This window comes from Meleagris gallopavo, chromosome 1, assembly GCF_905368555.1.
Source record: "Meleagris gallopavo chromosome 1, MGAL_WU_HG_1.1, whole genome shotgun sequence".
Taxonomy (NCBI): Eukaryota; Metazoa; Chordata; class Aves; order Galliformes; family Phasianidae; genus Meleagris; species Meleagris gallopavo.
In genome coordinates this window covers 15,929,944-15,954,068 of record NC_139404.1, presented here as the reverse complement: position 1 = coordinate 15,954,068, position 24,125 = coordinate 15,929,944, and the positions used below count along the sequence as shown (strand labels likewise).

At 34.3% G+C, this 24,125-nt stretch overlaps 1 protein-coding gene across 1 annotated transcript in view; it reads right to left on the bottom strand.

Annotated features, from left to right (window-relative positions):
* Positions 1–24,125, bottom strand: part of TBC1D22A (TBC1 domain family member 22A) — a 156,854-nt gene that overhangs the window by 73,512 nt on the left and 59,217 nt on the right. Inside the window, exons 10-11 of the mRNA XM_085217753.1 lie at positions 14,860–14,935; positions 1,473–1,600 (exon numbers count right to left, since the gene is read on the bottom strand). Coding sequence (XP_085073879.1) covers positions 1,473–1,600; positions 14,860–14,935 — 204 coding nt within the window. The remainder of the gene's footprint in view (positions 1–1,472; positions 1,601–14,859; positions 14,936–24,125) is intronic.

The window sequence follows — 24,125 nt, the reverse complement described above, 5'->3', positions numbered from 1 at the left end:
TAATTTTCCTATTTTACAAAGTTCTGCTTCAGAAGACAGTGATAAATTTTAGTGGATTTCAAAGACACAGCTACAGAATAATAGAGCATTTACTTAACAGAGGATTTGGGAACCTTTCCAGTTTCCTCTGCCCCTACACTTTAACTACATCAACCACAGGTATTTTGGATTATATGTTCAATGACTTACTTCACAGAGCATAACAAATGACTGATGAATCCTAAATTAAACTAGACAAAAACATGATACCAGATAGAGAACCTTTATTACAATTCAAACCAAGACAGATCTGGATAGCATTTAAGTGCCTGATCCTATTCTCACAACATTAATGGAAGAACTGCAAAGAATTTTGAGAGACATAGCATGGTTCTAACCATTCCAGATAACAGTAGTTATCTATCACACCAGGAAATACCAACAGAAGACTATTAAGCGTGCTGTTGTTCCCCTGAAACCTCCTGGTGTAGTTCATGGGAAAACTGGGCCTACTCTGAGAATAACCAAGTTGTAATTTAAACTGGAAACATCAATATTTAGTCCATATTTTCTCTTAACTGAAGAAAATGGACAGCTCAGTGAGGCACTGCTGTGATAGTAAGAGGGGAAGAGCAAGGAGACAAAAGGTTTCCTTCTGTGAAAACAACAGTGAGATCCTCTTTAAAGAAAGGCCGCTGTTCTCATATCCTTGCAAGAGAAGGGAAGCTGCTCACTGTTGTCCTGGATGTCCTCATGAAGTGGGGGAGCCAGAATGGACACCCAATACAGACTCAATGCAACCAGGCAGTCTGTCCTACCCAGACACCTTTCCCCTGGCAGTGCTCCACACCTCTGGCAAAAGTCTATCATTTAAATAAATAATTAAAAGAATTAAAAATAATTAAAAAATAGAACTAGAAGCTGCTGGAACACTAACAAATAGAACTAAGAACAGACTAACAGTTTTTCACTAATACCAATTCTTTCGCTTGACAGTTGAGCAAGAAATTATTGAGGAAACTAATTGCCTCAAGTAGAGGTCAGCAACATAAGGAATTCATCTGGATAAACAATAGAACAGGACTAATTACAGAAGGATAAGCATTTTTCAGTGCTGGAGAGATGGATGCTAGTTTTGGAATGAATAGTTAAGGGGGGAGTGTGAAGTCTGGAACTCAGAATCTATGAAGAACATTGATTAAACAAAATTCAATGCTTTGTTTTTCTGAAGAGGCAGAAGGGGCATTGTCATTAACCCATGCTTTGACAAGGGGTACATTTTAGTACTATAAATTGATCCAATATAAAGTGCTTGGGTGTTTTTAAGAGCAAAATGACTGAAAACTTTTAATGTTTCTAAATGGTAATGATCACGGAAGACTCTCTCATATTATTATGACTCTAAATCAGAAGTTCAAGAAGAATAACACAAAAACACACCTGCTTGTTGGAAACACACAGTCAGAGATATGGAAGTGTAATAAAGTACTTACTTGGTATGTGTCCCATAATCTGATGGTACACCGTAAAGGGACTTCTCTCATCAGTAAGTTATTCATCCATCGGAAAGCAAATTGCAAATACTTCACCTCATGCTGATCCAAGTGTCTATGAACTTGTTCTGAAGACAGAATAAACCAACATTTTACTGAACCTTTTCTGAAGTCCTTAACTATCAAAAGTAGTATCTGAAAATTAAATAATCCTCTGATCCCAAGTAGTTTAAAATGTGGTGATGCATACAAATAAACACATAACATTAACGTGAGAAGCAACTACTTATACAGTACGCTAGACTTATTTTTCTCCCTTTGGATGACTTAAACAATGGTTCACAATGATGAAAGAAAAAAGATTGAAGTCACAGCTTCTCAACACACAAAAAACAATATACGAATTTATAAAATGAAATTAATATGTAGATATATATTCACTAATTTCTTAGATTAAAAATTATTTGGGGCAGGACTACAAGCAACAAGATTCATAAATAATGTAACGGTTTCCAAAAAAAAACAACCATTGGTAATAAAAAGAAGACAGTAATAAAAGTAATATAAAAGAGGGCATAAATATAGGCTGTATTCACTTGAGACAGAACGTTGAGATTAATGCATGCAAAACAGAGCTAATTTAAACAAATTGAAGCTTAAATAATTTCTTAATATCAAATAAATACAATTTTTTAATAATGTATTGTAAAAAAGTATCAATGTATCAAAGGTTTCTAAACAACTACTCAAGCACACAATATCTATTCTGGTGTGTTTTCTGAGAGCACAGATAATCACTTGCATGGGTTATTCCTATCTTTAATGGAACTAATCTGCTAGTTGGACTTCTTTATATTCAGCAAAATTTACCTCCAAAAGAATCACATTCTGTTAAGTGGTTTTAGCTAACATGCCATAAATTACAAGTACTGCAGAAATACTTATGTCTTACTTCATCTAAATGTATGACAAGAAGTCTTTGTTAAGGCCTCAATAGGACATCTCTATTCTATTTCTTTGTGAAAGATTTTTTTGCTACCCATATTCTCCTTCATCTACATTCACAGAGGTATTCTAGAAGCTAAGACAATGAAAACACTCTGATCTTCCAAATTCCACATTTATCAGAGCTAAAAAGGCACTAAAAAACTAAATGAACAACTAACATCCCAAAAGTACAATGGTACTGTTACAAGACGTTACATGAAGATTAGGTAGCAGAAGTGAAATCTGAAATATTTGAATTTTTCTGACCAAAAAGATCAGCTGTCCATCTGTATAACGCACTGTGCTTCCTGGGGCCTCTGTGTTGAAGCAAGCAGGCCAGAGAATAATGGAAATGAATGCACAGTACAAACTTACAGAATAAATTTCACCCACGCCAGCTCCATTTAAATTTGAATACGCTGTACAAGATTGTAGGTGAGCCCAATAATAACAGTTTAACAAATTATTATTTTTAGTTATTCAGAATTCTGATAGCTTAAAGGCTTAGACTGAAGTTATATCATTCTCTTTCTCAATACACGTTGTATGGCTCTATATGAAAGTTTTAGTCAGTATGGCAACTGACTTTCAGAGAACTGAACTTGTTTCAATATGGAAGAAGTAAAAATGTTTCAGATTTTAAAAACAACCAACAGGGAGCCTTTTTGCAAATCAGAACAGTCACAACACATTTCACCAAATGTTCACTGGCTCCAAAAGTGTCTAAAAACAAACACCTATAAATATGTATATAACATCATTACATTTCCAAAGCACTCTCTTTGTCTCTATCTACCCAAGGCTAAATAATCTATGTTTTTAAAGTCATAAACTTCCATTATATAAATAAAGTCAAAATATATTGTTTCTGAACATCTTAAAAATATCTGCTACTTCTGGAATTTATTTATATTTTTTAAACTTGAAGCTATCCATAAAAGTGTGCAAATCTTCAAATGTTCTGTTTCATTTCTAAACATAACACTAATCAGGTAAACAGATACTACTAACACAACAGACTGAACTGCTACTGTCCTGCTACTACAGAACATGATCAGTTAAGAGAATGAGGGTGGAGAGGTTATGATGTGCCAGACTTTTAAGTGACCTCATCACGTTCTGGATAATCCCTCCCCTTGGCTGTGTACACGAGAAGTACTACTACATTACTAGTATATATTCTGCCTACGCACTATTAATATTTTTAAAATTACTCATAAAGGAGACCTTTGTCATGGATATCCCACTACCCACAATCACCTTTGCATGCCAATCTCAAAATCATGTGGCTGATCTTCTACCTTTACAAACTTACTATCTTCCTATCACATTAAAACCTTTCTTTCCAAGACTTTCTGCGAAACTCATCAAGTACACAATCAGTGATAGAGACAATATTCAGTATTAAGGCTGGTTCCAATGTCTGTATGACATGACATGCATGGTAGAATTGTTTATCATTCTGTAAAATAGCTATGAAGAAGTTCTCAGCTTGAAAAGCTACTGAAAGGAGAAGGCAACCATTGTAATCACATGTCCTAAAACCTTAGAGAAATGAACTTAAGAATGAAACAAGGCAGTAAAAACATGCAACATACATAGTGAAGAAAATATAACACCTTTTGATATTCATTTTCAACAGTTAGAGGCTTTGCATGCCTCGCAGGTACTAACAGGTACAGAACCACTGTCATGTGTCCGCCTTTGCTCTAGGGAAATATAGCTGCAAGTCACATATGCTGAAGTGAAATAAATTTATTTCAGATACCTATATTGCAGACTACAACATTTAAATAACCAAGTAGAATGCAAAAACTGTTTTATTTCTAGTTGATGTACTAACTCACAAACACCACCTAACATTTTTGTTCTTCACACAGTACAAACATATTTCATTTGGTTGCTTGCAGACATTGAAAGTAATGAAGAACAATAAATTGTGCCAGTCTTTATATTTCAACTCGTGTTTAATATTCATAATGAATTTCTTGGAAGTTGTTTTCTAGTCTAAAGAATTTGAAAAGCAGACTACCGAACTCCCTGGGTTATACGCAATTGATGTAAGACGGGAATAGAAAATGCAATGACTGAAAAGACTCATTCTTCCTACTTTGTAAGTAATTGTCAGTAAAGGGCTATTTTGCTGATAAAGGTAATTATGACAGTTGTAATCTAAATTTAAATTTTCCATTTCACTGGAAATTAGCACGAGTCAGCAACAAACAAGCAAGTTATGTAATTATTGTCAACTTTCAGATCTCAAGTATTTCACAAGAATACACTTACTGCATTTTCAGACAACAAGACTGTGTTATAGTTATGAAAAAATACAACTTGTACCAAAATGAAAAAAGCCCAAGAATTATATTTACTAAGGTTCCCAATTTTTAAAATAAATATGTACACAGAAATGGTTTTAGTGAATGTTTCCTATGTTTCTATGAATTCATCAAGAATTTCTGAAATTAATTATGAGTACCTAATGTTGTAATGTACAGCTAAAATTTTCAGTTTCTCCTGGAAGCAGAATCTATATGCATCAAATATTTATAAGGTGAAGTAAGACAGCTTCTCACACTGTTTTACTGATTTCAGAATTAAAGTTGTATGTGACTACAGATTCAGAAACTAAAGCACACTTAAGGACAAAATAACCTGCACTGAAGCATGACGACTTAAGGCTGACCTGAATGGGGGACACTGACATAACAAGAGCTGGGAAAGCTTCCACATAAGCAAAGATGAATAACAAAATAATAGCAAAATGATGCTTGAATTGCCAAATTACAGTGGCACAGCATGGAGCCACTGCATCCATCTGCGTAATTTATTACTTTGCAATACTAGCCTTTTATTGATGACCTTTATTTAAAGAGTCCTATCAACCCTAGCAATCTTTTCTGATGCTTGACTCTAAACCTAGTTTTGACATTTTTGAAAATTTGGGGTTTTTCATAGTTCATACTTCAGCATTTCATTTTTAACTCCATTTTATCATCGCTTTATACATATTTCTAAAGTAAATATAAAACAGACTCATTGTTATAACATCATCTGAAATGCAATTAAAGCATATCGGGTAAATAAACAGCTCTTTTAACCTGTTTATTTATCCCTCCTCCCCTTACAAGGGAAGGAAGAAAAAGCATGTATTTGTCTTCATTAAGATTCTTATTTAAGTGATTACAGTTGCTACAAGAGTATTTCCTTTGGTACCAATCCAAAACAGATAGAAAAATAATGGCAGAGGCTTTGTTGACACTCTTCTTAACACAGAATAATGCCTGTGATCTTTCTACTTGATGTATGAAAACGTGCCACAGAAATATACTAGCACTCTCAATTTCAGATGGTACTTCAGCTGGATTTTCTTCTTTCCAGGCCAAGTCAATAAAATCAAGTGCTATAATCTAAAAATTCAGAGACTTACAAAATGGAAGACAAGCCAAAAAAGTTGAACAATACAGAGAACTGACATTTCAGAAAACAGTTTCCACATCTACCACATATGAGAATTCTTACTGTCAAAATTCTCCTTGGTTTTGCATTTGTCACTTTATTACTTTAAAAAGGACCGACATTCCAAAAAAATAAAGAAAAATAATAATCAATGACCTTAGAGATAATAATGCAGGCAAAGCATATCACTCCAAAAAAAGCACTGCTTTAAAACTTAAAATCCTTTCATTGTAAAATACACAAAGTTTACTGCAGAATTAACATAGAATCCTATTTTTTTATTAATTTTCTAATGACTCTTTTGAAGATTCCCTGAGTGAATATACAAATTGATAATAAAGTTTTTTTAATAAAATATATATATATATATTTCCTTGGCAGGTAGTAATCTCATGGAGGAACGCAGTAGAGACTGAACAGTAATTCAGAGACTCAAAAGCACTCAGGATCTTCATTCACCATCTATTTTTTCCACTAATTAACTTTTGCTGTTTAATATTAGTTAATATTTTTGTAGAGACTTTAACAAAACAGATAAATAGACCAGTATGATCCGAATGTTTCCTCCTGTCTTCTCTTTTGTAAAACAGACAATACAGCTGCAGAATTTTCTAGCTAGCTGTTTTTGTTGTTTTGTATTTTGTCTACTGAATGAAAAATCCAGACACCTTTCTTCCCACATCAAATGTAGTAAGAAATTATTACTTATGACTTAATTAACTCACTCAATTTGTCAGCTGATGTTGACAGTGAAGCTTCATAACATAGGTTACAGCAATTTTATATTTAAATGTTTTAAAAGTCCCATGACAGTCAAATACTACAATGTTTGGCATTTCATTGCCTGACGGTTGATAAGATTTCTCTCACACACCACAGTGCAAACATTTATCTTTTACTTGCCAGATTATCAATTAAATTTGGCTCTTGTCCATTAAAAGATGAAGTTATAGAAAAGAAAATCACGTGGTTTAATCTCATATTAACTTATATGGAACATGCTTGCAAGTCTGAACTTTATATAACTGTTAGATTACGAATAGGAAATGCCCCCCATGTAGCACTGCCACAGTTTTTATAAACCTGAGCTGCCAATAGTGATTTTCCTCCCTATGTAGTATTGCAACTTCTAAATTACAGAAAAGTTTTCACAGCCCATTGCAGGGATGAAACGTTATGCACAGTCTCTGTAAATAGTGTAATGTAACAGATTTCTTTCCCGGTTTGTTCGTAATGCTGTGACTTGGTTCTTGACTGACAGTCTTTGCCATCATTTACAAAACGTTAGAACTGTCCTCTTAGCTGAGCAAAGCAAGCAACTGGCCAACCAACCAGATTTTATTCTAAAGAATTTTATTCTAAGCAAAGAAGCAATTACAGTAAGCAATTCTTCCTGATTGAACTTCCTAACAACATGGAGAGTTATTTAAAAAAGACAGTACTGTGACATAAACAACAAGTAACACATTTGAGAATATTGCTGCTTGCTATGAATGCTACCATCCACAAGGGTAAACTTGTAATTGTTAGAGCAGAATCTCATGATGAACTGCCTGCCTCTGACTTAAAATAAACACTTGACAAAACTGGTGTTTGGTAAGCAATGCTTCCCTTTACCAAAGGCAAATTCTGCATTTCATTCTTTATTTTGCAAACCATCTCCATGCTGTTTAAAACTAGCGTGCTTATAGGAGACAAAGATAAGAATTTGGAGCAAAACCTCAACACCAGGTAGCCCTAGATGCAGATTAAGGCTTACAACCAACAAGAAACCCCCAACCCGAATATATGAAAGTCTGAATAAAATTGATTTTGTCAAGAATACAGCTTAGCAGTGAGTTATTATTATCAATCTCCATTATTTTTACTAACATACATTAAAAACAATAGAAATTTTTGATGACTGGAAAAAGACACTCAGAAATGATCATAAATCTGCACTTGGAGACAAGCTTTCGCTATGATACATATTTCTGCTTCAAGTACTAGTAGAGATCCAAATAGCTACAATTAGCATTTAAGTTTTTTTTGTTCCAGAATTAGTTTGCCTTCTACCTCATCCTTTGTAAGAATTATAATCATATCATTAAAAGCAATAAATAAACAAACAAATCCCTGAGAAATGCAATATAAAATGAAAACAAGACTGGCAGAAGACCAGATGTATTACCTAATAGTATTCTCTTCGTGGCCTACAACTTAGATAATTGTCTATTTGAAATCAGCCCACTAAATATACTGCTACTTGTCAGGACTTTGAGAAGTATCTTCATACTCAAAATATTCAGCTGACACGGAAAAGTCCAAGAGACTGATTCCAGAGCAAAAGCAGAAAATGGACAGAGGGACAGACAGGGGAAGTGACACGAGGGATGGGAGATCTAGCTGCCTCAAGGAATCAAGCGTGTAATAATTCTGAAGTATCCAAAGGAAAATGGAGGAAACTATTAGGAAAAATACTAACAGTAATCCAAGCAGTAAAGCATTCAAGCTAAAAGCTAAAAATACACTTGCTGTCCCAGGTGGAACTTGACCTAATATTCAAGATGTTATATGTTACATCTTACAATGTTATTTGTTTGATCAGATAGTTCTACTTCCAAGAAGCAGTCATCAGAATTCTGTAGCCAAATCTTATAAATCACAACCATGTGCAATCATAACTGGGTTTATGCCCAACACTTCTTACAATTCAGATCATGTTTTTTTTTCTTTATTTTTTAATTTGCCGCAAAAATGTAAGTTTAGGCTAATTAAAAGTCAAAGTGTTTAGAAAAGTCAGGAATTTATAAATGATTTTAACATCAGTCTTAATTAACTCTTGTTAAGATCTCTGAACCCTGTATGAGCGTACAAACTTAATCTCCTCAGTAAAATTTAGAAATATGATTTAAAAGATAAATTAAATAATTATAATGCCCAGTGAGCAGCATCTAAGAGTAGATTAAAGTATAATACAGTAATTACAACCGTAAAATCAGATAAAAAATAAGATGGCATTGTTAAAATGAAAAAGAGCTCTATGGCACAAATTAATTTAAAACAATTATGAAATGCCTACAAGTTTTTTAATCACTTCAGCATCAAGCTGACACATAAAGAATGACCTTATTAATCACTAATTTTCAACAGCAGCAGTAAGATCTAAATAAATTCTATTCCCACTTCCAATTCAAACAGCTTCAATGGATTTAAAGAATGCAAAGTCTTTACAACTACGACAACTGGTGCTTTTTTTCCCACAGATACAATTTTAGTTGAAAATTACAGGTGTCAGTAAAATGCTTTACAACATAATTAAACATGAACATAATTTTGCACACACGGTTAAGTATTCTTTAACCATACTTTAAAGAAATCATTAGCATGAATATACAGCAAAGATTGATTGAATGTCACTACAGTATCATCTTCAGTTCATTATACGAACAACCAAGATCCAAATTAAAAACTGAACAAATTAGTTAATTTGTATCTATCATGGTATATTGAGCAGACACCTAGAGTGCTGTTACAGAAGAGAATATGTTAGCCTTGGTTGATATTTTGTCTTTTTGAGAATCAGATTTTCAAAAACAAAAAATCAAAACCAGTTTTCTCCTCTGTTTAAAAAGTCAAATCAGCACAGAAATTAAATAATCTTTAGAGACTATCAAGGTATAGAAACTACCAAATACATTGCTGCAAGTACTTTTGGGTCTTTTGTATTTGCATGACTGGATGGTTCTTCAGGAATGCGTGGCTCTCTTTCAGAAGAAGAATGTGCAAAATGCTATGTCACAACTCAACACAGAGAGAAAACTGCAGGAATCCCAGTGAAAGTTCAGCAATTTAATACACAGCTCTTAATGCTGCCTCTCAACTGAACTGACATTAGATAGAACAATTCTCCATTAGCTCTATACGAATGAAGGATGTACTATAAACAGGCCCAATTAGTTAAGAAACCATAACATGATACATAAATACCGAATATTAAATAACCTATCAGACACACCTAAAGCAAGTATTTCAAAATAGGAGAAGTACCAAGAATGATACAATGAAATAAGTTCTTTCACTGTGCATAAGCAAACAAACATATAAAAATGAAAAATTACAAATTAACTAGGTCTTGTGAAGAACTTAACTTGCACATACACAACAAAGAAATACATACAAAATATTTATACAGCTTTTTTTCTGTGAGTAAAAACAGTTAAAATATATGTACAGTATAAACTTAAGGCCATATAATGACAGCACGTTATGACAATTTTCTTGATTAAAAAGTCCTTATTGTGGCATTACTGAAAGAAATGCAGACATCTGACCAAGATATTTGCAATCCACGAGAGAAATAAATAAATAAATAAATAACGATTAGTGAAGCTAAGATTAATTTGTCAAGAACAGAGATACTCAGACTAAGTCTGGACATCTTCCCGTGTAACTCTGTGCAAACTGCTTTAGCAGAGGAGTTGGACTAGATGATCTCCAGAAGTCCCTTCCAAACCCTGTAACTCTTTGATTTGTGAAAACATAGATCAGGTTGCTCAGCACATAACAGCAAACTTCATGAGTTATTTTGGAAGACATTTAGAATAAAATGTTTCATAATTATCCTCACAGAAGATGAAGAATATCCATAGTAGGCTCTGAGTTGTGAATACCATCCATACAAGTTTTTTCTAACATTAATCAGAATACAATTAAAAAAAAAAAATAATAGGTTTTTTTTTTTCCTCAAGTTGCATTTTTGCTAATTTAGAGAGAATGACATGCAATTTTAACAGCCTATATTTTTGGTCAGTTTATGGGAAAAACCAAGACTACTTCTATGTGCAATTGCTCAGCCTTCTTGCAGGCTGCCTGACACTTACTTATGTCATTAATTATCAGATGCTTTCCAGTAAATTGAAGAAATCAAGACTCTCCCAAGTCTGAAACCAGGTAAATGCTAAACATCTGTAAATTCTGAAAACATAAATCCTGAGTTAATTTTGCCATTCCTGCAACATGCCTCCTTGATTTCAAGGCTAAATGAAGCAACTGTGGAAGAGAGCATCACACAAGTGTGACCTGTTTACAAATCATGAGATTGTTCATGATTTACAGGAGAAAAGCTCCACTGACATTACAGACAATAGAAAATGTAACTTCTTGTAACAGATAGCTTATACTATTCAGCAATTTATTGATCCTCTCTTGCAAAATTTTTGTAAAATTCTTAGATGTGAATGATGACGACAAGGCGAAAAATGGGACAGAGTTTGAAGATAAAACATTATTCAGTCTTCCACTGAGTACACGGGTCATTAAAAATACTTTCTGGAGTTTAAATGGGCTGAGATTACGATTAAATTAACAGAGTGTCTTGGCTGTTTGAAATCTAATTCAATGTTTTGCACTGTACACACAAGGACAGTCATATTGAGAGGAGTTGTGATCCATGAGGCTGGGTTAATGAAGGTTGCTTGGATCACTAACATAATGTATTAACACTCTCCAAAGGGTTAGGTATCACTTTTCATACACTGGTAACCCATTATAATAAGCAAACAAGCTGCATGAGCTTCATCCATTCAAGCAGCTACTTATTATGTTAAGGTTCTCTTCACCATTCAATTATCCAGCATCAAGAAAATAATGTGACACAGTAACAACAGGAACATTATTTTCTTCCACAGTAATCATGATTAGCAATTAGAATATTTACAGTTAGTATAAACCATGCAATTTTTTTTTTTAAAGCAAAACTATTAAATTCATATCAAGCATACTTTTCTCTTTAGCTGCAGTACAGCAGACTCAATATGAAGACAAAAAGGAAAAAAGCACACAGAGAAGAGTAAGAAAGATAACAACTTAACTGTATCATCATTCTATCAAAAAATCCAAGGAGGTCAGGATCCCTTATCTGAGACATCATCCAAAAGTTGAAATAGCAGCGCACGCCCACCACTGCCAACACAATGTCTGAAACCTTGTTTTAATCTTTCATGTATTTTGGACTATATTTTCTGGCAAAAGAGAGGAACTAGCTGGACACTCCACTACATAAAAAGAAAGAATACTGAAAAATCTTTTTCAAACCAAAGCTTAAGTGTGCCTCTGCACTACAAGGGTGATCTTGCAAAATAAGTGATCAGCAGAATAAGTGTCCAAGTGGCTGTCAGTTACAAATGGCACAAACAAATAGTTATAAATCTCAGAGATAAATACTGGTGCCAATACTATGCAGCAACTTCATGTATGACTGGGAGAATGGCACCTAGTGCACTCCCAGTAGCTTTATGCACGATAGCAAGTCGGGAGGAATAGTTAATAAAACACACTATACTTTAATTCCATAAAGGAAGATTCTATTTATTTGTACTAAAAGAAAGTCACAATGACTTTTGGTAGTCACTTGATGGTAGTCAAAGCCTTGAAGAGTCTAATACAAGGAGGCTGTAGAATCGCCATCCTTGGAGATGAGAGAGAGTTGGGGTCTGGACCACTGACTTGTGGAGTAATTCAACCAAAATAGTTTTAAGATTCAATAGCATCAATTACACTGAAATTCTTCAAGCTTGCTACTGTTTGAAAATTAACAGCTTTATAAAATATTTCATAGTGTCATCTTTTATTCACAGAAAAAATGTTTAATTCCATTTCCTTGCTCTGACATGTCACAACCCCCATTAGCTGTTTAGTTTACTTTAATAGTTTTAACAGTTTCCTTTAACACATGGTTTCCTTTCCTACATATGCTACACATATGTCACATGGATAACATACATCATAAAATATACCTGCTATAAGGCAATCAATTTCTTAGTTAGGACTTTGCTTTGCATTCTCCAACTATACCACTCAAACAAGGAAGCTGTCCTTCAACTGTTCAACTATATCAAGAATCTATAATTAAGAGTAATCTAAGATGTTGCCTTGTAACTGCTTCATGCAGTCTGAAGAGTCAACACAAACTAGCAAGCACTCACGTACGCTACTAAAAACTGCCAGAAAATTAACATTTCTAACGTAGAAAAGTTATTATTCAGTGTCCATCATCATTTTTAACACTTTGGCAGTTGTCTACAGCCACAGACATTGATATAGGATATTCTATACTCTGCAGCTCAAAGTAAAATTACCCACAGTGTTGGTTACATCCTTTCTTAAATACTACACAATTTACATCAGCAAATATGTTGTGCCTACGCTTAGAAAGATATATAAACAACTGCAATTTTTGAGCTACCGCAATTTTGGTGCACTTCAACAATTTCCTATTAAATACAGTCTTATTAAAGACCTCACAAAATTATTTCCAATCAAATAAAAATCTGGAAGACATTTTAATTGCAGTTAGCTTACTAACTGCAGTCAGTAAATAGCAATTAAACTGCCCTACAAAGGAGAGTTTATGAAGAAAAATGTATTTGCTACAACTGCCCTTTTTTTTCTTTTATTTAAGTGCAAAGATTTCAAAATAATCCTTCGCAAACTTAATCCACTGACCCAAAGCACTGAACGTACAAATAAGCCTTCAGCTATTCTTCCTTTCTTACAAAACAAACAATAATATAGTTTATTTATTTTTTCTTAAAAAGTTAAGAATGAGTTTTATTATCGCAACAGTATTTTTCATTTTAAAAAAGTGTTTCCATACTTTACTGACCACGTTTATGATGTTTACTTGCAGGTATTGTAATTATGCACTTTATTTAAAAATGCATTTGTTTCTATAAATAATTGAAATTAGCATAAAATAACATGAAAATCCATACTGAAAGCAGTTAGATGATTTCTGAAGTTATAAAATGCACCAATTTAGAAACATTTCTAAATAAACATTTTCCTACACTTTACATAGAAGCAACCCTTTATTTTTAATATTAATTTATATGTTTTTTAAAATACATACAATTACTACAATTTTATATACATCTACATTTATAGCAGAATATTACATAAACTGCTCTCTGTTCTTATCTTTCAATAATTAAGAATACGTAAAGGGCATGAAAAACTCAATCAAAATTTAGGTTGCAAGTATGTGCAGGCCAACCCAAATTTGCTATGGTAAATACTGGCACAAGAAAAATTCACAATACATACAATGAAATGACAGAATTAACCTTTTCACACAAATTATCAAATAGTAAACTATTCAGGAAATACTTTTTTTCTATTTCATCATTGTGAAGCTGAAGTCACAAATATATGGCTGGTTCTGCTTGGCAACATTTTGTTAATACTCTGTTCATTAATTTAACAAACTACCAAGAGAGTATGTTTAGAATGGGCAAGCATTATCTCTTGCCTTTCATTTAATTAAACTCTGCTCTAGCAATATGACAGTCAGCATTTCATGAAGGGAATTATTTTAAGGATGAAGGTAGAAAATATTTCAAAGTGCCCTGTTAAAACATGAAAGCATAATCTCAAATTGCCCCTGCACATACTGTAATTTATCTATAATATTAAAGATGCTATTTCCAGAGTTCATAATTAATTGGATTCCACAGAGAAATTATTCAGGCATTCCAGATAGCAAAACGATGCACAAAGGCACAAAACATAGTGCCAAAGGACAGCCATAAACAACCACTGTGACTTGCCCGTATTACAACAATCATTGAGCTTAATGTGAAATGAATACTGGCTGCCTTTTGTATGTGGTCATTACTCTGCTGCAAAGAAATTGCCATTGAATTTTGATTATATTGCCTTAATAAAAAGTAATGAAAGTGGCTCATGCTCTAGTAGCTTTCCTTTAAATGATACAGGACAGTGATCTTTCAAAGGCCAGCGTGCCACAAATTGACCGAGTGTGACACCTCATCTGAGGAAGGCTACATTACTCCACCACTGTAGGTAGCAGCAGTGATGCTGGCTTTACTTCATGCAAACATTTTGACTAAACGCTTTCAATGAAACACTATTTAGAAATTAGGTTAGCTTTTAAACTTACCATCGATCCGACTAACAAGCTCTTCCAACATTTTCACTTTCTTTTGAATTCCTGGCTGAGCAAATGTGTAATTATCCTAAAGAAGAGACCATAGACAAATACAAGTTAATGGAAAATTAGAATTTCCTTTCCCTCAATTACTTAACTCTTCTTTTTTTTCTTTTTTCCTTTTATTTATTTTATTTTTGTTTCCTTAAGGTGTTCAAGTTTTGGTTTTGCATCTCCTAAGTTTGTCTTTACAGTTCAGTAGTAAATAATCATGCTCCATCATCTTACTCAAGAGTGTGTGCCTAACAGCATACCTTATAGCTACTGCTATATCATCTGCTTGCTACCTGCTAATCTAGTGCCCCTGAAGTTCTAACTACATCATGGAAGTCTAAAGAGTTTCAGAAGGCTGTCTTCTCAAATGTCAAAAGCTGTCGTGCTACAGTGGTTTTTCTTAAGGTCTTTTTTTTTCCCCCCACCACAAATTTATAATTTTAATCACAGATAAGGAAGGAAATATGAAAATTAGACCCTAATCAGCGAGAAGATATAAATTTTGATCCTTGTAAGTTCAGAATCATGCCTTCCAACAGTGTGAGAAATCAAAACTCTATTTCAACATAGTCACAACTGCTGTGAACGTAAGGTCATAGTTAATATCATGTACCAAAATCTAGCATATGAACTGTGCAGTTAAAATGACAGGGCACTTGCATGCATTTGTCTAAATGCAATAACTCTTAACTAGACTTTGTGTTTGTTTATATACTCATTTACTTACTTCTTAAGAAAGTTAAGTCTACGTTCCAGAAGCGGTACTGTATTCAAAGAACAGCAATATGGTACCCAGTTATACAATCTATAACAAGTTTTCTGTAAAAGTATTCTTACATATTTAACAAAGAAAGCAAATGCAGCACTAGAACACTGCCGCTTCCCATGTGCTGCAACAGCACCGTAGCTCCCATCTATGAATCTGAAACTGCTCCTTCTCAAAGCACTGTTACTTCCCCCCACATCTGGAAATGCAATCCAAGATCGCAAACTTGGATTTTGAAGCTATTAAGTTTGTTTTTCACTGTATTTCATCTTTGCCTACTCATTTCTTTTCCTATTTATTATTTGAGCTCCAAGTGCAGCCAGTTCAGAATTACTCTTCTACTTGTGCTGACTCATTTATTTGGGAACATCCTCGTTGGCTCACAAGACCTATTTTCTAATTAAACTATTCTATCAACATTCCCTCCTATGATATTTGTAATTGACTCTGAAGCTTGTGAAAAAATGATTTTACAAACGTAAAAAAGTATTCTGACATCTAGAATTCTTAATCCTTTTATGCTTACAGGTAAAGGAAAAGCAGGTAACAGATTGAAAGGAAAACACAACTCGTTATTTCTCAGGGCAATACAGAAGTTCAGCAGTTAAGATTTGAGTTTTTCTAACATATAGTTTAATTGGTTTTATCAGCTTCCAAATTCAGCGTAACGGCTCTTCAAAGGACCAAAGTTTTTATTCGTAGCACTGACAGATCTTTATAGAGCACATTTTCAATACAGCTCCCTCCTAACTTCTGCAGAAAAAGAGAGTCCAGTATTTCAGCTCTCCTCACTCTTCCCCCTCACACCTGTGGGCTCTCACAGGCATGCTACATTACTCGTCCTTCAAGTTTTTGTTACATTTCATTTATTCCTTGTGCAACTCATCATCTACATAAAGCAAAAGACTAACTCTCAAAAAGTCCTAAGGAACAGCATTTTTTCTTTACCTCCACATATCTTCAGCAAGCAGCTAACACAAACATCGTATTTCTAACCTCTGTTCTTGACTCTGTCTAGAAAGTATTCACATACAAAGAAGTATGAGATAGAACAGAATGTACAATAAATATTAAAAAAACCATGAGTTACTGTGCACTGAATTCCTTGACATTCTGCTCAGATAGCTTCCAACATACTTTCAGTGAACCGTGCTAACCTACTTCATGGCTGAATGGCTGTAATATCTAGTTCAGACTCCAACATATAATTAGTTTCACCTTACAATACCAAAGGTTAAGACTTTATAATGTCACAAGGGCTCCAAACTTGCTTCATTCTCAAATCTTTGTGTTAATTGCTGGTACTTATTCTGCAGAGACTAATAGCTAACTGCCCTGCAACTACAAATAGGCCTGGCAGGACTTTTTCCTCAAAAATAATAATTAAATCTTAAAATAAAATACTTCAATTGCAGCCTTTACTATAAGAGAAGACATGAACACAGTAGAAAATTTTTACTTTTTTTTAAAGGTTAGATTTTAGAGGTTAGAATTTTAAATTGAATAACTTGATTAGAATGTGAAAATAAAGAAAATAAGCACGCTGAAGAAATGGATATAAATAAATAAGGAAAAAAAGGCACTGAATAGATTTAACTCAAACTCTCATCCCGTACTCACAGAAGGAAAGCAGAGAGAAAAAACAGTTTCCAAAAATCACCATGGGAATCAAATCCCATCCATTTTGCTATCTCTGCTCTGACAGCTGACAATAAGGGATAATTCGGCCATAAGTCTACAGTAACACTTTCTGTGGATACACTGAAAAAGTGGCATTGAGTGAAAATAAGGATGGGTCCTACTCTCATTTCTAATGATCTCCAGATGTTGCAGTACACATCTAGCACTTTTAATTGTTTGCAATATAAAGCAGATTAGTATAAATGTGTGTTCCAGTATTTTCAACCACATATGAGAAGCAAGTCACTGTGATGTATAACAAAAATGCTCCATTTCTTATCACCATGCACAGCCACACTACTGACAGCTATCTGTTCAAATTATTACAAGCTTATTGAATGCTAAGAAAATAACAGTTGCCTTTTAATCATGTCTTAACGGTGCATCCAAAGGAACTGTTAACCAGGTTCAACACAGTTCTGGTACTCTAATTTTAAATGTCCTAAAAAATACTAAATGTATTTCACAGCCATAAGTCCGTAAGAATTCTGAAAATCTTTCTTTCTGACTTCAATTATTTTAATTGTATGTGGGAAAGGAAACTGTACTGGTGAAGGCCATCTGGTGTATTACAAAAGCAGCTGTAAGGATATATAGAAGGAAAGAAATACAAACTACTATATAAATACTTATAACTTATTAACACAACTACATTATATTATTAATTACATACAGAAAACCTGTAATATATACACATTATACATATATTTCAATGTGTATATATAAATAGATATATAACACAATATGCACTTACAAAGACACACGAAAACATACTGTATTACTTTTTGTACTTGGACCTTTTTAAGTACTTTCTAATTTCAAAGAACAACATTTCTTATCACGTCATAAATCTTAATCTTTTAAATCCTCTGACCTTCCTCACTGATTTACATTATTAAAAATGCACGTAAGGAATTTTTGAGTATTAAAAATGGCTTGAGAGGGACATACTCATTAATTTGCTTTGACTTCTGATTAGCCCCAAAGCGGCCGTGTAGTTGGAATAGGTGATCTTTGAAGGCTGCTTCCAACTGAACAATTCTATTCCATTCCCAGGTGAGAAGATCAAATAAATCTGCATGTTCCACAACTCCTTTAAACCTGACTTCTGAAAACTTAAAAAAAAAAGTCCATGCAACATACTGGTCTCCAAATTAGGTGAGAGATGCGATGTGATGGAGGGACCACTGGGTGGATAAAGAATTGACTGGATGGTCACACCCAAAGAGTTGCAGTCAACTCTCAGTTTGTGGTAGGTGATGAGTTTCAGGATCTACTTTGAAATAATCTGTCTGAGCCAGACCATCAGGAATCAAAACAGTCCTGGACTGCTCAGAGACATGATTCTATACAGAAGACCATAGCAGTTTTGCGTTTTAACTATTCCAAGTTTTAACTATTGCCAAGTTTTGAACAGGCAATAGCAGATGTATTAATTAGCGTTAGTGTTAATTCAAAAGAGTAGAACTAACACAACAATTATGTTGATTACATTCCAACAAGAAGTAGTTACAACAACTCTATTGACCGAGTTGACATGGTCACATTATTGAATAAAACATATTTATTTTTTCTTCAGGTACTAATAAAGTCTTCAAAGACTTCTCTGAAGAAGAGTTTCACACAGGACTTTGAAGATCTGAAGGTCCTTCAGAAAAGACAAAGAATGGCACAACAGTGTATATGTTTTGCTTTCAGAAAAAGTCTGCCCTTAAGGCTATTTATTTTTAAAAGCATAATAAAGCTATCTTGAAATGAGAAAGTTAAAAGCTGCTTATAGAAAAAAATTCTAAACCCTTGTTGTATTTTAAATCATCTCCTTAAATCATGTGAAGTTTAAAACAGCATGTATTCTAATGGAGTACATCAGAAAAACAGAAGCAGATATCTGGGAATGAATACAGAAGAAATCCTGGATTGCAGCACCTGTTTGGGCCACATGCTTCAAAAATTTCAGCCTCACGAACGACACATAGGTAAAGAAGGAGAGAAGTAACAGTTAGGGATATTATTTGATTAGTAATTATTACAAACATTGAAGTTGCCCAGTTCACATTAGAAGAAGAGTCCTGACCAGGCACAAACGCTTGCCTTAATTGCTCAACCTACTTCTCCCAAAGTATCTCATGTTTGTAACTAAAGAAGAAAACATTTTAAATTGTTCCTAGTAAGTAAAAACTTTATGGAAGTCACTGATACTGCAAACATTTAAGAGTAATCCCAAGGCACAATATAACCATCAGAACAGCAGGCCCCATTCAACAAAAAACTCACTGTCAGCAAAACAGAACAGTATGTTTGCAGACATCAGCAGTCATTCCAATCCTTACATATATTATCACTCATAAAATTTTAAAACTCAACTTGTAATTTTATTCTAAGATAAGAAGCTGATACTTTTTTTTAAGTAACCAGCCCTGATAAAGCAATCCATTCCCAAACATTGTTTTTTTTCTTTTTTCCCTAGACTGGTTGCAGCTTCAAGAAAAGAAGACAACGTGGTGTCGTTCTCAGGATATAACTTGGACAAGGCACTATCATAACATGGACGTTCTGGGTTTTTGGAAATAACTAAATAGTTATTACCACATAGAAGTTCTGTCACAGATTGGGTTACAGAGCTACTGACTGCAGGAAGAGACCCTGCACAGATATCAGCTCAAGTGCTAGAAGAGCTAGATAAAGAAAAAAAACAACTCTCTAACATTTCTGAAAATTCCTTACAGGAATTCCACATTTCTAAAGCATGCATTTCTGCTGGCATCACGAACTGTTCACACAGGAACAACTGCACGACTGCAGTACTGTCTTTCAATATGAGCTATGCAGTGTTAGTGGAGACTGTTCGTCCACATTTCCTCTGAACACACCATACTAGTAGTGCTGTGCCCAGCTGAGGAAAGTGGTAGGAAGGAGCACCTTAGCTAGCTAAGCTGAATGGAGCACTGAACTGAAGTATACCCAGAAATCCTAGATAAGCTACCACTGTATCTGCACAAGTAGACAGACCATGCAACACCCGCAATACAGAAACTTGATCAGTGCATGAGGGCACACATGCAGTATACACGTGGTCCATATATGAAGAGACAGATAAGAGGTAGAGACAGACAGCTACAATACACATTCTTTTATATATGTCTATCTTGGCTACCAAACTCCATACTCACAGCTAACAGGTCTGCAATTTATTATCGTTTAGGTGTTGTACTGAGGGACAGGGTTTAGTGGGGAAATACTGGTGATAGGTGGATGGTTGGAATGGATGATCTTAGAGGTCTTTTCTGACCTTGGTGATGCTATGATTCTGTAACTAACCTGGCTAGCTGAAACTAGTTCAGCTATGAGTACCTGGCTACCCCAGTGAAATACAGATATGGTAGAGAAAGACCTTTATCTCGCAGGGGTTTTATGAAAGCTATCTTTGACCTATTTTTTTCTTAAGAATAGATCTTTGAAAGGTCCTGTGAGGAATTTTCAGAAGTTTTAGTGTTATTTCTGTACAGACTTCTCAAAGTCTGATCTAAATATTCATGCTAAGTATCTGTTCCCTCAGACCCTTTAAAAGATTTTCCAAGTAGCACTCTATCCATCCACTTATAACTAAGATTTGAGGCACAGGTTAGCAACAACTTTCTCTGCAGGATTCCCTTTGCAGACTGTAAATCTTTCTATTTAATCAGCCACAGAAATATCTAACATACACCTCATCGCATTACAGTCTCTGCAAGTGAACTATTTCGCTTTTATTCTAATAATTCCCAGGCCTGGATAAATAACGATATTAAAATTTTACTGCTATTTTTAATACATCTGGTTAGATCATTATGCAACACATATATTTCTCCTTTGGTTATTTTATTACCATTACACTTGAACTTAAAATGAAGAGTTATACTTAATTTTATATGTGAATGTTACGTTTTCAGAAGGTACAGATCTATGTGAACTTTTTCTTGAATACTAATGAGACGGTTGAGGAAAGTGTTATAAAGGATGATACAGTAATAAAAAAAAAAAGTTAATTAAAAAAGGTGTGTGCGAATGTCAACTTGAAAGGAAAAAAGTACTCGTGGGATAAGTTCTATCTCATTTTCTCATGTCCACAGTCATTATTCTTAAAGGTGAAAATGCAGAAGTACTCATGCATCACCTGCAATTTAGAAGTGTTCTAAAGAAGACCGGCTTTTATCACAAGCAAAATGGATTGACATCTGAAACACTACAGATTCTTCAAATAGCAATGGAAGACAAAGTAGTTTATATAACTAATCAGGCAGAAAAAAACCATGATCCTTGCTTGCAATATGAATGTATTTACCAAAATACTGCTAACTGTGAATCAAGAATTACAAGTGTGAATCAAGTAATTTACTGAAAATTACAAAATTGGTGTTTTTAGACATGTTTTGAACACGGTCATACACATTCTCAGAAATTTATAAACTGCAATCTTGTGCAAGAATACAAGCTGAGGACAACCTGACTGGCAAGGGTTTTTGTGAAAAGGAGTTTATTTATCATCAAAAAACTGGACAAGGGTAGAGATCTACCAAAATGTTGAGGAGAACGGAGTGCATTCCCTTTGAAAGACTGAGAAAACTGGACCTCTTCAGACTGAAGAAGGTTTTAGAGGTACGTAACAGCAGCCTGCTAAAATCTATGTCACCAAGATGACAGACTTTTAAATAGTGCATATTGAGAAGAGCAGTGCATATTGAGACAAGCAGCATAAGTTGAAACATGAAATGTTTCATATGATGGGGGGGGGAAACTTCTTCAACACAAGGACAGTCAAGCATTTGAATGGGTTACCCTCACAGGAGATACTGCAGCCTCCGTTCCTGGACATTTTCAAGATCCAACTGGACAAAGCCCTGAGAAACCAAATCTCAGATTTGAACCTCCTCTGAGAAAGAAGCTGAACTAGATGAGCTGTAGAGTCCTCTTCCTATCTCAAATATCCCACTATCTAACTGTTATCACAGTACACTCTTTAAGCTTATCCAGTCCTGATAGGCCAACACCAAACGGAAAGGCTACACTCATTAATATATTTTGGCTATTCAGCACATTTTTCCAGATTGCAGTTATCACCACAGCATCACACATTCCTTGCATCAGTTATTCAGGCATTTTAGACAAAATATCAGCTGTAATACATAAGTCCCCAGCAATGCATTTTCATATTAAAATAGGAAACATTAAGCACTGAGCTTGTTTAGGATTTGGGCTTTTTTTTTTTTAAATGTATGTTTTTTTCATGGTTTTTTTAGCTTTGTGAGAAAATAGTATTTTGCTCGTTGGCTGTAAAGACCTTCCACAATGTATATACAGCAGATTAATGGAAAATACTGAGGGAATAGGGAGAACTATTTCCAAGAAACAATTGGTAGCAACTTCACTGAGAAGTAGAGAAACCTAAAGTGGACGATCTAGTTTACTGCATATCAGCAACAAGCTTGACAAATTAAGAATCTACAGCAAAGTAAATCCACATCTTTGCTGCTGTGATTATGCCTTGGCCCTGCTGGGTACTTCTACTCATCTTTTTGCTACAGTGCCAGTTTAAGGTATTTGATGTGTGCTTTCTTGTTGTGTGATTCAGATCTCTAAATCAGCTCACAGCTCTTGCTCTCAGCGAGAGATCACAAAGGAATGAGCGTTCAGGAGCAGGGAGGAGCACAGGTTTATTAGTTTGATATAAATCCTCTTATGCACTTTGGGCTTGACGTTAAATTTAATGATTCCACATTATCCTAACACCCCAGTCCTCATTTAGTCCTTGTCTCCTTTCAAAGGATCCTATAATCACATATCCAGAATGTAAGTCAGCTCAGTAAAACAGTCTTTCATCCACTTCTCAACAAGATAATTTCCAGTTGGATTAATTATCCCAACAAACTCATCCTGCAACATGACCCCTCTATCTGAGCAGCAAAGTGGGTATCAACACACAGGGAGACAAGAAGGCAGAACAGGAGGAAAAAAAGTAGCAAAATCTTTTATTTCAGCAACACTCTGCAGTTGCAATGAGTTAACTGTAACATCATTAGTCACACTGCTAGCATAATATTTCAAGCCTGCTTTTGATAGATGAGTGCATCTCTGAATACATCCAATTGATAACCATTCCATTTATGTACGAGCTTAAATTTTTTAATCGATGCAGTTTAATTCCATTACAATTAGTTTCAATAATTTGTTTATCAGCACTTGATGTTTTTGCACGAAAACAGAATTTTAAGGAGAAATGATGTCATCTTTAAATTTTCTTTTCTAGAAGAAAAGTACAGCAGCGGCCCTGTGACAGATTTTCCAAAATCAGACAAAATTGTAAAATATTTTTTTACACATATTTCTTCAAATAGATTCCAAGTTCTGACTTTTATTCTTGATACGTGGTCAAATATTTTGAAATGTAGTCATTTAGCTAGGATGAAATAAGAAATGCAGCATCTTTTACAGGGATCAATATGATAAAAGGACTATGTTTTTCAGTGATGCTACACAAAAATTGAGCTACTACTCATTTGACATTGAACAAGGAGAAATGTACTCAAAATACCCTCATGGAAACTAAAGTGCTCTGTTTCTTGACTCAATATCATAAAAAAATAAATTTCGTTATGAGTGTAATTTTGCAACATGCTTTTGTCAATTAAGCATTCATATTAAAACATACACATAAGCAAGAGAATGTCAAAGCACTTTTCAAAACATTAAGTACTAAAATATGAAAAACATTTATCCTAAAAATGCTATCAAAATTAGGAAT